General features: G+C 43.5%; 1 protein-coding gene across 6 annotated transcripts in view; it reads left to right on the top strand.

Annotated features, from left to right (window-relative positions):
- The window catches only part of RIN2 (Ras and Rab interactor 2), a 229,177-nt gene extending 224,001 nt beyond the window's left edge, over nucleotides 1-5,176 (top strand). For 5 of the 6 annotated variants that reach the window (XM_059038842.2, XM_059038843.2, XM_067013787.1 and 2 more), the window contains one exon: nucleotides 721-2,559. In XM_059038842.2, coding sequence (XP_058894825.1) covers nucleotides 721-1,044 — 324 coding nt within the window. In that variant the 3' untranslated portion in view covers nucleotides 1,045-2,559. Of the gene's footprint in view, nucleotides 1-720; nucleotides 2,560-4,800 lie in introns of those variants that run through there. The other variant, XM_067013790.1, reaches the window with a different exon arrangement.
- Nucleotides 5,177-12,842: the final 7,666 nt, after the last annotated feature.

Consider the following 12,842-nt stretch of genomic DNA (forward strand, 5'->3'; position numbering starts at 1 on the left):
GTGAAGCCGTTCACCTGGTGCTGTTCACGATCCGGGGCCTGCAAACACCCCCCAGCCTGCAGCCCCCATCTCCACGGCACCGCCCTGTGCCCAGATGCGCACTGCATCTGCCAGGCCTTTCCACAGAATCCACAACCCCTGCTGACTTTCCCACACAGCACTCAGAGCCACCTTGTGTTGGGTTGAACCATGTGAAATTGCCAGTGGGGGAGGGGAAGGATGGTCAACTGTCTGCAGTATTTCGTGGTCCAGCCTAACGCCATCGCCCCTGCTTAGGCTTCATAAAAAGGAGTCCACAGCGAATAGAGCATGTGCTCTTGTGCCTACATATGTTAATGTGTCTCCTGCTCCTGACTCCTGGCTCTTCTGACATTGGTTTGTTTTTCAAGCTGGGAATAAACCCAGCGTCAGATCTGGTTGACACTCTTAAACAGGGATTTCTCAGCCCAGCTTTATGAGAGGGACTGAAAGGTGAGAGCAGGGTTGAATGGACTTCCTCCTGCTTCTTGTACTGGGGACGAATTAAAGCCCATGCAGTTGTGCTCCCCACCATCCCGTTTCACATCAGCCTCTTTCCCTGTACCTGGGGGCCTCGTGTCCTGACCCTGGACGTCCCGGCGAGGCTCACCTGTGAGGCCTCTCCCTGGCATGCCCCGGCTCACCTGCACCATCTCGCTTCCTCTTCTGACGCCACCCCTGCACCTCTCTTTCCACCTGCAGAATTACCTCCGGGTTGCATTCCAGGACGTCAACAGTGGCTGCACGGGAAAGACCCTCCTTGTGCGGCCTTACGTCACCACGGAGGACGTGTGTCAGCTCTGTGCCGAGAAGTTCAAGGTGGCCGACCCCGAGGAGTACAGCCTCTTCCTCTTCGTGGACGAAACGTGGCAGCAGCTGGCAGAGGACACATACCCTCAGAAAATCAAGGCTGAGCTGCACAGCCGGCCACAGTCCCACGTCTTTCACTTTGTCTACAAGCGCATCAAGAAGGATCCTTATGGCGTCATCTTCCAGAACGGGGAAGAAGAGCTCACCGCCTCTTAGGAGACACGCGAGGCTTCCCAGTGGTGCATCCAAAGAGGGGAGTTAGGAACCTGGCCTCTGGCTTCTGCATGCTTGTGCTTGAAAAGCAGTCACCTCCCTGGGGACTGCTCGGTTCAGTGACGGAGCCATCCACAGGCCGACTTGGCCAAGGGCACCTTTAGCCACGACGCCCAAGCACAGTAGCTGAGGTTCATCAAACAGTAGGTTCCGTCCTTCAGAGATGGAGAACTGCATCTGATGGTTCAGGTGTCCCGAGATCGTTTGCTGCCTACCCCCAGCCAGGTACTGGGTTGGCTCACGTGTATGTATACGTACGGAGTAAACATTTAAGGTACAAGCTCTTCTCTTGAGTTCAACAGCAGGCGTTTGACAAGACTGTCCGATGCAGTGCATCAAGGACCTCTCAGTTCAGTGGGTGCCTCCATCCTTTCCTTCCTTTCTTCTTCTTTTTTTTTTTTTTTACAAAGAGCCTTTGCGTTTTTATATATTTCATAGAAATTTTTATAGCAGTTGCAGGTAAACTGTCAGGATTGGTTTTTAAAATATTTTTGTAACTTTAAGATATTCTATAATTATGCATGTGATTTTAACATTTAATATGCAAAAAGAAATCTCTTGCTGGATTTGAGAGTATTGCATTTTAAAAGTCTCTCTTCTGTAACTGGATGTTTGGGCAACTTTGTGGGGAGAGACTGCTGGGTTTCTTACAGCGATGTATTACTGACACTGGCCACAGAATGCCTTTGGAAATCCGACGTACTGTTATTACCTTGTTCACGCTCAGTGGTATCGCGTTGTTTTGTGTTTTCACCAAGTGATGCTGGGGATCAGGAAAGAAATGAATGTAGAGAGAGGTCGAGAGGGAAATACAGACTCTAACAGAGGACTAAGGGGTGGAGTCTGCTGGTTCAGGCTCCTTGAAGGAAGTGGGAAAAGGAGATAAAAGGAACCACCTATGCTGAAAATACTGTAAATATGCAGTGAGATTTGCAAAATCTGTCCCATGTTATTTGCTTTCGGAAGCAATTTTGAAAACCCCACGAGGAAAACAAAAAAATAAGAACACCACTTTTTTTTTTTCCCTTTTCCACATGAATCAAAACTAACAGCATCAAATTATTTTGGGCAGAAACCACGTATTGTGAGTTTCATTGAGTTAAATAAATGCCATTTGGAAAGGAGTTTGCAAATGCACCAAAAAGCCCATCTGTGTTGTAGAATGTGTGGCGAAGTTAAATTTCTGTTTTACGAAACCTGTTTGGGCGGGGCCTGGGGAGGGGCGGTTTGCACAGAGGATGAGGGTCTCGTATCAACGTAACAAAGGTAGTTACAAAAACATGTTATTGTACTGTGTAAGGATGCGTAGTCATCTAATTTTGTTGGCTTTGTACCTTGTACCTTTTTAAGCTTTTGCTGTACATCTGGAACCCTCAACACATATTGTGTTGTACTTCCTTTTGTAAATGACTTTTTTAATGGAATTTTGCACATAATACATGTAATACTGTGCGATAATCATGTGTGAAAATAATTCTTGAAATATTCTTCAGTTGTCTTTTTCCTTTGAGAAGCAGAACGTGATTATGCACCAGAGAATGTTATGTAAATCTGGAACCCACGCCAGTGTTTGTGGTTAGATAATCCATAGAGAGGAAACAGAAAAGTTGAAATTTTTTCAGCAAGCTCATGCATGTTCTGACAGGAACAGAATGAAAAGATCGTGTTCTAACCTGAAAGGATTTGGTGTTATCTGGGACAGTCCTTGGCTTAGTTGGACCAAGAGAACATCACAGCTAATCAGAAGAGCCCTGCAGACACCCCACCCTGGTTTTTTTGTGGGTTTTTTTTTTTTATGTAACCTCCCCCCAGCTGAGAGTTCAGGGCTGTTTCAAAATCAACACAGCAGAGGCTGGCCTTTTCCTGGTGCTTGGCAGTGGCTTGATAGGTCCTTGTTGACTGAATGGAACTTTCTAACCCGTCAGTAGGCTGGATGCTTAAAGATCAGAACTGTGGCTGAGCCGACTGCCTGCTTTGCATATTTACAATGAATTCAGAGTGACCATTCAGTCCCTGTAGTTTAAGGTCATCACGCTCTCCTTGTCCTCCGAAGTCAGTATGCTGCTGACTTAAAGCGGGTCACTGTGCCTGAATGGGAGACAGCCGGAGTAAACTTCAGTGAGATCAAAATAGGACACTAGTGCGAGGAGAAGAAAACATCACAAGACAGCCCCTGGTTTTGTCGTTGGGCAATGTTTCCAGGCTAAAATTACAGCTTCACATGCGTCTTCACTTTTTTCCCCACGCTGACATTTCTCACTTCTCAAATTGCCAGGAAACAGATTTTGGGGCAGTTGGAAGGAATAAGAGGAGAGTAAAAATATACATGCTGGGTGGAGGGAGAGGAAAATGTATTTCCAAATCTAAAAATATAAAAGTTGAATGCCAGCCAGAAGAAAAGATTTCTTTTTTTTTTTTTTTTTTTAATGTTATATGCAGTGCCAAATATTCTCTCCTCAGGGACGCAGAATAGAAATAGAAACTGTTCGAGTAGATCAGTATCGTGTGGAAGTTACAACTTTAGATCTGTAAGGAAACACAGAAGGCAGGAAACCCAACCATGAATGCTTTCATTCATAAATGTGGCTTCTCGTCTGCCGGGCATCTCTTACCTCCATCTTTAAGAGACTGGAAATGAGACAGCACTCAGATTATCAACAGCACTGCCTGCTTACTCCCTGAAGTTTGAAAGGAAGGGCCACGTACATGGGACACGGGCATTCTAATCGCCAGGCACCAGAAGTGTTGTTGGTCATTTAGTGAACCCTGATCAAGTTGGAAATAGGAGAAAATTCTCATAACATGGCAGAATCCTAAAGGGATCGTAAAAAAATAGAAGAGATGGGGGGAGGAAGATCTGGAGAACACGCTCTTATTTGAAAAAGATGTTTCCCTCCAACGTGGAAGGATGGGTGACATTTGGCACAAACATTTCCCCCAGGGACAGTGTCTTTGTCAGGAAGGTATGCAGGGGAAGTTTATAAAAAATTATCCAGAAAGGTCTGGGCCAATACGTTTAATAAAGTAATAACAAGGATCTGCCCTCAGACCCCCACCCAGCAGGCACATGTGCAGGGGGTCAGCTTTGATTGAACTGGAGGGTGGGGAGACGGGCACCGGACAGCTTCTTGTCTCTCGATGCTAACAAGCTAACCTTCCAGAGTGGAAGTTGCCTGAATTCTGAAGTTCTGTATGTAATAGATATTTAGAATAGCATCATAAGAATGAATCTGAGTATTTCCTTCCACGGAACGCAGATCTGCTGTGGCGGATCCTGGACTCTGTCAGCCTGGTGGGGGAGGTGCTCAGGGCCAGTGGCGGGGAGAGGGACAGTGGCTGGGGTGGGCGGGTAGCGCGGATGAGGACGGGCTCAGCTCTGGGCTAAGGTTTCCTCGCAGGCCCGAGTCTATCAGTCCCCGAGGCTTGTTCTCGGGCCCCTGGGGAATACATCACCTCACACAGCTGAAGGCAGTTCCCTCCCCATTTAGCTCCATCCCTTCCCTTCCCTCCTTCAGGACGCTGGGGGGCAGTTTTTAGGTTTGAATGAGCTGGGCGGGCTCTGGCCTTTCCCTGAGGCCTGTCCACAATACGCTTCTCCAGTTCTACGGGAGATGCCGGGTGGGCCAGGTGCCACCACCTACACCCCGCTCACCCGGTCTGTCCCCAGGGCTCAGTGTCCACTGGTCCTATTCCCATCAGGTTCTCAGCTTCGGCCGCTTCTTCAGCTCACCTGCAGGCCTTTAAAACCCCGAAGGCCAGGCTGCCCAGACCATCAGAATCTCTGCACGTGGGACCCAGGCAGCGACTTTTACTGAAACTTCCAAGGTGATTCTACTGTGAAATCGGGGCTGAGAAATACCAGGATAGATCAAGACACAGGTCTTAGGAGAGAAACACACCTGAGAGAGGTAAGACTTTGTCTACAGCCCCTAACGCCTAATCAATTACAGGTTCTTGGTCTTAGTCGGCTGATTTCAACAAACGACCATGGAAAATGTACTTGTAGCATGCCACTGTTCTGTGGAAATAGGAAGCGAGCCACATAGATGATTTTAAATTTTCTAGTAGCCACGTTAAAAAAAGAAGAAAACCAAATGGGTGAAATCAATAGCACTATATTACAGTATTACTAATAATTTATTTCAGTAATCTATTTTATTATTTAACCCATGCTATCCGAAATATAATATTTCAACAATTAATCAATCTAAAGCGCTTCCCTGGTGGCGCAGTGGTTGAGAGTCCACCTGCCGATGCAGGGGACGCGGGTTCGTGCCCCGGTCCGGGAAGATCCCACATGCCGTGGAGCGGCTGGGCCCGTGAGCCATGGCCGCTGAGCCTGCGCGTCCGGAGCCTGTCCTCCTCAACGGGAGAGGCCACAACAGTGAGAGGCCTGTGTACCACACAAAAAAAATCAATCTAAAACATTAGAGGTATTTTACACTAATTTTTTTTCATCATCTCCAAAATCTTGTGTGTATTGGGCACTTATGTCACGTCTCAGTAGCCAGATGTCAAATGCTCAGCAGCCACGGATGACTGGTGTCTGCTATATTGGAGAGTGCGGTTCTAGCAAATTAACTAGGAATGATTTAAGAAGCTGAACAATACAGTTATTGGTGCATATAAAATAAAACCACGTCACAGCCTCCTCTATCCACAAAACACACACATGCACACTGTCAAACAGGCACCCCTTACCAGCCGAGGTGCTAACGGCATCTCCCTCTTGGCTCCTGCGAGAGCCACAAGGCACTGAATTAATCCATGTATTGTGTTAGAACCCAGGACTCCACAAGCACATTGAATATTTGTCACTATTATCATGAGACAATCAACTTCTTTGAAAGAAAATTTTTCACCGCCGTTGTTTGTCTCTACTGACCCATTCACGTTTTTATCTGCTGGCAAGTTTCTTGTGAAAAAAGAAAGACAATAAGAGGTACTAAGGTTTAATATATATAAACTATATATATCAATATACATATTATATATATTAACTATATATATTATATATTAATTATATAAACCAATATATATTATATATATTAACTATATATCTATATATATTGACTATATATCAATATACATATATATTAACTATATATCGATATATATCATATATATTAACTATATGAATCAATATATATTATATATATTAACTACATATCAATATACATATATATTAACTATATATATCAATATACATTAACTATATATATTATATATTAACTATATATATTATGTGTATATTATGTATTAACTATATATGTTAATATATATTAACTATATATCAATATATATATTATATATAAACTATATAATGTATATATTATATATATTAACTATAAGTGTTAATGTATATATTATATATATTAACTATATATGTTTATATATGTGTGTATATATATTGGGGTGGGATGCCCAGTGTGGGAGGATTAAAAATAAAGTGAATGCCATCTGTTAACTTAGTTGTTGATGATGGTGGTGTTGGAGGAGTACAGGTGTGAACTGGGAGAATATTCCCAGTGTTCTCTACTGGCCAAGAGCATCAGCAGGGCCATGGCCAGTGGTGACTATTGCCAAAAGGGGGAAAAGGGAGGAGGGAGGGAGATTGCAGGGATGGCCAGAGTGACATCCTGGGAGGAACCGGCTCTGCCCCGAGGGTGGCTACAGTAGCACTTCCCAGAAAGGAATGATTACTTAAGTAAAAGTGTAACTACAGTCAGTGATTATTGCCACAGCTTTTCCTCTTTTATTTTTTACATTCACTTATTCATTTAGATATTTATATATACGTGTCTGTTATTTAACTGGATTACTCTTAAATATAATAGGCTTTACCAGAAAGAATAAGGTGTGGGGCTTCCCTGCTGGCGCAGTGGTTGAGAATCCGCCTGCCGATGCAGGGGACACGGGTTCGTGCCCCGGTCCGGGAAGATCCCACATGCCGCGGAGTGGCTGGGCTCGTGAGCCATGGCCGCTGAGCCTGTGCGTCCGGAGCCTGTGCTCCGCAACGGGAGAGGCCACAACAGTGAGAGGCCCGCATATGACAAAAAAAAAAAAAGGTGTGATTTGACGTGATTTTCCTTATCTCTGATGTCTGTGCTTCCTCTTTCCTGCCAGTTCTACAAATTTTGAGAGAATGGACTCAGACTGCAGTTTTAGTCAATTTTATTTTTTTCACTCTGTTTCTTCAGTCTACTGATATACAATCACGCACAGAACAGAAATGCATCGACAATGAACTGAAAGAATGAAAAAGTGCAAAGAAAAATGAACTGCCCAATACTCTTTAACCAATCAAAATTAAATACATGTGAACTAGCTAGGACACTGGAAAGCTTCTGCTTTTCACAAGCATGTGGAAATACAATACTTGGCAAATTGCAAAATCTCATTTCACAGATAGTTGAAGATTTTGCTGGTGAAAATGCAATCCATGGACCAAGCATAGCATCTTCCAGGAGCTCATCAGAGTCTCAGGACCCTCCCATACCTACTGAATCAGAATCTACATTTTAACAAAATTCCCAGATGATCGACATGCACGTTACAATTTGAGCAGTATTAGTTGAAGGCATATTTGTGTTGAGGGCATTTGTGCAGCTGATACAATTAAACTTAAGCTGCTGCTGTTAAATCTCTGGAGGAATGGAGCTTGTGACGCTAACTAAAAAAAGGCATAACCTCACTTCAAACCACCTACATGATCACAAAAGGCTTAAAATGCAGATGTCAGGAAACAAGTGATTATCTGATGATGATTTATTCTTCTTGCTTTTATAGGGAAAAGAGACCTGAAAGGTAGGGGGAAAGACTCTGAAAATGAGGTGGGGTTGAAGACAAATACAGTGATTTTGCCAGGCATCTTCTTTTACCTCCAACTATGTGAGGCAAACAGAAGCTGAGTCAGAAGGTTCTTTCTGTCTGGGCCAGCGGCTCTCACATGTGTACACGTATGTGTGTGTGTGCGTGTGTGTGCAGGGACATCATCATGTAGTCCGGATAATTAACTAGTCACACTGTCTGCACGTGATATTGGAAGTTTATGGGCTTTTTTATTTTCTGAAAGGACAGCCAACTTTCTTTTAAAGGTATTTCATTCCCTGAGAATCTGTTGTCTACAGGGCCATTTTGCTCATCGATTTTGAAAAGCAGGGAAAATAGATGTAATTAAAATGTATTTGGTGACTAAGGAGTGAATTGTTTAAAACATCTTCGGACTCAGCAGGCGGCGGCCCCAAAGGGAGAGTGCTGTGGACCCTGCAGAACCCTTGTGTTCCTCCGGACAGTGATTCCAAACAATCCTGAACCCTCCTATGCTTGCAGTGTTGTTTCATGCACGTGGTTTTGCTCTTTTTTGGGGGGGTGGGGGGAGGGAGGATTTGTTTTTACAAAATAAACACCACATCAAATATTCCCAGGTGTATAATGAAGCAGCAGTTCCTGTCCCCTTCCCCAATCCCATTTCTATTTTTAAAAATATTTTTCACTTAATGTACATTCCTTTTCAAAAAATATTTATTTATTTGGCTGTGTCAGGTCTTAGTTGCAGCATGAGGGATCTTCGTTGCGGCACGCGGGGTCTTGCTGTTGCAGTGTGCGGGCTCTCTAGTTGTGGCGCGTGGGCTGTGTTGCCCCGTGGCATGTGGGATCTTAGTTCCCCAACCAGGTATTGAACTCCCATCCCCTACACTGGAAGGTGGATTCTTAACCACTGGACCACCAGGGAAGTCCACGAACCCCATTTCTGGTGCCTCCCCCTGTAAACAAATCCTGCATCTCCATCTGCCATTATTTATCTGCATATTTCTTTTAAAAAATGCTTATACTGTTGCTTGTTGATTTCTTTTCCAATATTAGACATTATTTACTGAGTCCATACTATGGAAGGTGAGGATTTAATCTTCTTATACCATATACATAGACATGCAATTTTTCTCCACCAATCTCCCCAAATAATTATATAACATTCTGGATAAATTCATGTTTTTTATTATGATGGCAATGTAAATATTGTTCAGAGCTAAACTATAAGGCAATTGTATTTCCTTTTTGTACAACTTTTTGTTTTTCTTGGAGTTAATGATTGCTTCCATTTTTATGGTTTGTTTACTTTTAATGTACCTATCACTAATTCATTCTCAACCTCTATTCCACAGCTGAGAAATTCCTATCAATGTGATCTAATAATTCAGAATAATCTATCATTTCCTTTTATTTTTTTCATTGAGATATCCTTCCTAGAGCTGTCCTCCTGTTGTAATGTGGGTGGGCCAGTTGGTTTCTAGGACTGTGATAGAACGGTCTTCCTGGGAAGTCTTACCATTCTACAGAGTCAAATGTCCTATATCCTATTTCCTGGATCCTTTTTTTCTCTTTCTTCACTCAGTTCTTTGTTTTACTGGCTCCAGTAATAATAATAATGTGCTCCATTATTTAGAAGAATTGAAGGTGAAACATTTGAGGCTTTTACATATTCTTCTGATTCTTCTATCATTCCTAGTGCTTGATAGTTTGACTAGGCTGAGAACTCTGTTAGAAATTTCCTCTCAGACTCTTTTTTTTAAAAATATATTAATTTATTAATTTATTTATTTTTGGCTGTGTTGGGTCTTCATTGCTGTGTGCAGGCTTTCTCTAGTTGCAGTGAGTGGGGGCTACTCTTCGTTGTGGTTCATGGGCTTCTCATTGTGGTGGCTTCTCTTGTTGCGGAGCACTGGCTCCAGGCACGCAGGCTTCAGTAGTTGTGGCATGTGGGCTCAGTATTTGTGGCTTGCGGGCTCTAGAGCTCAGGCACAGTAGTTGTGGTGCACAGGCTTAGCTTCTCTGCGGCATGTGGGATCTTCCTGGGCCAGGGCTCAAACCCGTGTCCCCTGCATTGGCAGGCAGATTCTTAACCACTGCACCACCAGGGAAGCCCTCCTCTCAGAATCTTGTAGGTTAGAAATAATTTTTTTCTCTTGTCATCTAGCTTTCAGAGATGCTGGTATCTGACATCACTTGATTTCTAATCCATGCATATATGAATCTCATCTCACTTTATACCATTAGATCGTCTCCTTCCACCTTGACTGTGGGCCCAGCCAGAGGACTCACCTTGGTCAAAAGAACTCTAGTAAACAGGGTGCAAGTGGAGGTTTGAAAAGTGCCTGTGCATTGGTCTGGTCCCTTGTTGCTGCTGAGAACCCTTTCATCACCCTTGTGAACAGAACAAACTATTTTCCTAGAAGATAAGAGATTGTGTGGAGAGAAGTCCCAGCCATCCCAGGACATCCCAGACACATGAGCGAGGCTGTCTAGGATGATACAACTAACAAGCATCCAGCTCAGACCAGAAGAACCACCCAACCAACCCATGACTTAAGTCGCTTAGATTTGGGTGATTTGTTACACAGCAAAAGCTAACTGATACACTTCCCTTCCATTTCCCAGAAGCTGTTAGAAGAGTCGCCTTATCCCTACTGTTCTCAAATTTCAAAGATGTGCCTCGATTTGGATTTTTTTTTTTCATCAGTTGTGTTGGAGACTCATCTCTTTCACTTTCTGGAAACTCATATTCTTTAATTCTGAGAACATTCCTCATATTTTCAAAATTATTATTTCTTCCCATCTATTTTCTCTTTCTGGAGTTCCTATTATTTAAATATTGGACCTGAAAACGTGCCCCATTGGGTTAACAGACACTGGTGACTAACAGAAATTCTTGAGCTTGTCTTACAGAACAGCAGATAAGGGAACAGCTTGTTAAAGACCCCTCCGCTTGTGACCTGCCTTCACTGACCAAGCTCACCTTAATTATTGTTTGGCTCCCTAACCGCCCCCTATAGATAACACCTTTGAAGTAGGGGTTGCTATAGTAATGGGGGCTTAAGTTGTTTTCCAGGAACTTGGAGTCAGCTCCAGTGCAGTTGAAGCTGGGTAAGACTGGTTAGGAATGCCCACCCTAAAATTTGGCCTACACAGGTGTCCAGTGAAATACATCTTGACATCAGAGGGCTGAAAAACTCCACCCTCAGATTGTGCTAAATGCCTCCATTTTTTTTAACAGGCATCCCGTGGAAAAGTGTGTAACCCAGATACACCTGAGCACAACACCAGTTACCTCACTTTTTCTCTACCTCCAGTCACCTTTTCCCACACCTAAGACCACCCTACTCCTTTATCCCATAAATATCTCAAGCCCTTGCCATCGGGGAGGCAGATTTGAAATTTGTTCTCCATTCTTCTTCCTTGGCTGCCTCGCAAAGAAAACTTTTCTGTGTGACAAACCTCCATGTCTTAACGTTTGGCTTGCTTCAGGTCAGACAAATAAACCTGGCTTGGTAACAGACCTACTAGATTGCACTCCTATTTTTTTTTTTCAAGTTTTAATTCCTACTTCCTGTCTCTATGTTTTTTTCTTATACTTTCTGGGGTATTGCTTCAATTATTGAATTTTTAATTTATAATAATAACATACTTTGTTTCTGAATGTAGTTTTTATAATATTTAGTTCTTTTTTTCCCTGGATGAAATATCTTATCTGTCTGTGGATCTTAGTTATAGCATTATCTTTTTTAAAAATTCTCTGTTCATCCCACTTTTCTTTTTCTGTTTGTTTTATTATGTCTTTTGTTAGAGGCTGTACTCAGATGTTCAGTGGCTTTTGATTATTCATAGTTTTTTGGGGGGTGTTGGTTAATATTTATTTATTTATTTATTTATTTATTTATTTTGGTTGCACCATGTCTTAGTTGTGGCAGGCAGGCTCCTTTGTTGCGGCTTGCTGGCTCCTTAGCTGCAGCAGGCAGGTTCTGTAGTTGCGGCAGGCAGGCTCCTTAGTTGTGGTACACATGTGGGATCTAGTTCCCTGACCAGGGATCAAAGCTGGGCCCCCTGCATTGGGAGCACGGGGTCTTATCCACTGTACCACCAGGGAAGTCCCGATTATTCATAATTAAATGTAAAGCACCACAAAGCTTCTTGGAAGCTGTGTATATTGGCAGAGTTTGTGAACTGGCGCTGCTCCCTTTAGGGTGAGCATGTCGCAACCTGGTCATTTTATTGGAAGGATGAAAAATGTGAATATCTATGGGACTTTTCTCTTGGGTCAGTCGATTTCCCCAGGAAAAGTTCTCCAGTACCCTACCAGGGGTTGCAGGGTGGGGTTAAATCTCGCTGCCAGCATTCTGGGACCTACATAGGGCAGGGTCAATGTGCCAGCTCTTACTTAACCCTGATTTCCAATGCGGTGGTCTGGAATGAAGGGGACATGGGTTCAATCCCTGGTCCAGGAAGACCCCACATGCCATGGAGAAACTAAGCCCGTGCACCACAGCTACTGAGCCCATGTGCCACAACTACTGAAGCCCATGCACCTAGAGCCCTTGCTGTGCAACAAGAGAGGCCACTGCAATGAGAAGCCCGCACACCACAATGAAGAGTAGCCCCTGCTTGCCGCAACTAGAGAAAGCCCGTGTGCAGCAATGAAGACCCAACGCAGCCAAAAATAAATAAATTTATGAAAAAAATCATAATGAAAAACGTTAATTTATCCAAAATGTTATATAATTATTTGGGGAGATTGGCGAAGAAAAATTGCATGTCTATGTATATGGTATAAGAAGATTAAATCTTCACCTTCTGTAGTATGGACTGTGCTTTGAGAACTTGGGAACACAGCTTCCTGTGCCTCTCCAGGGAGTAAGGCTGTCCTCTTCTCCCTGCCGTTGTCCGTGCCTTGTCTGAATCCTGAG

The sequence above is a fragment of the Kogia breviceps genome, chromosome 14, assembly GCF_026419965.1.
Source record: "Kogia breviceps isolate mKogBre1 chromosome 14, mKogBre1 haplotype 1, whole genome shotgun sequence".
NCBI classification, from domain to species: Eukaryota; Metazoa; Chordata; class Mammalia; order Artiodactyla; family Physeteridae; genus Kogia; species Kogia breviceps.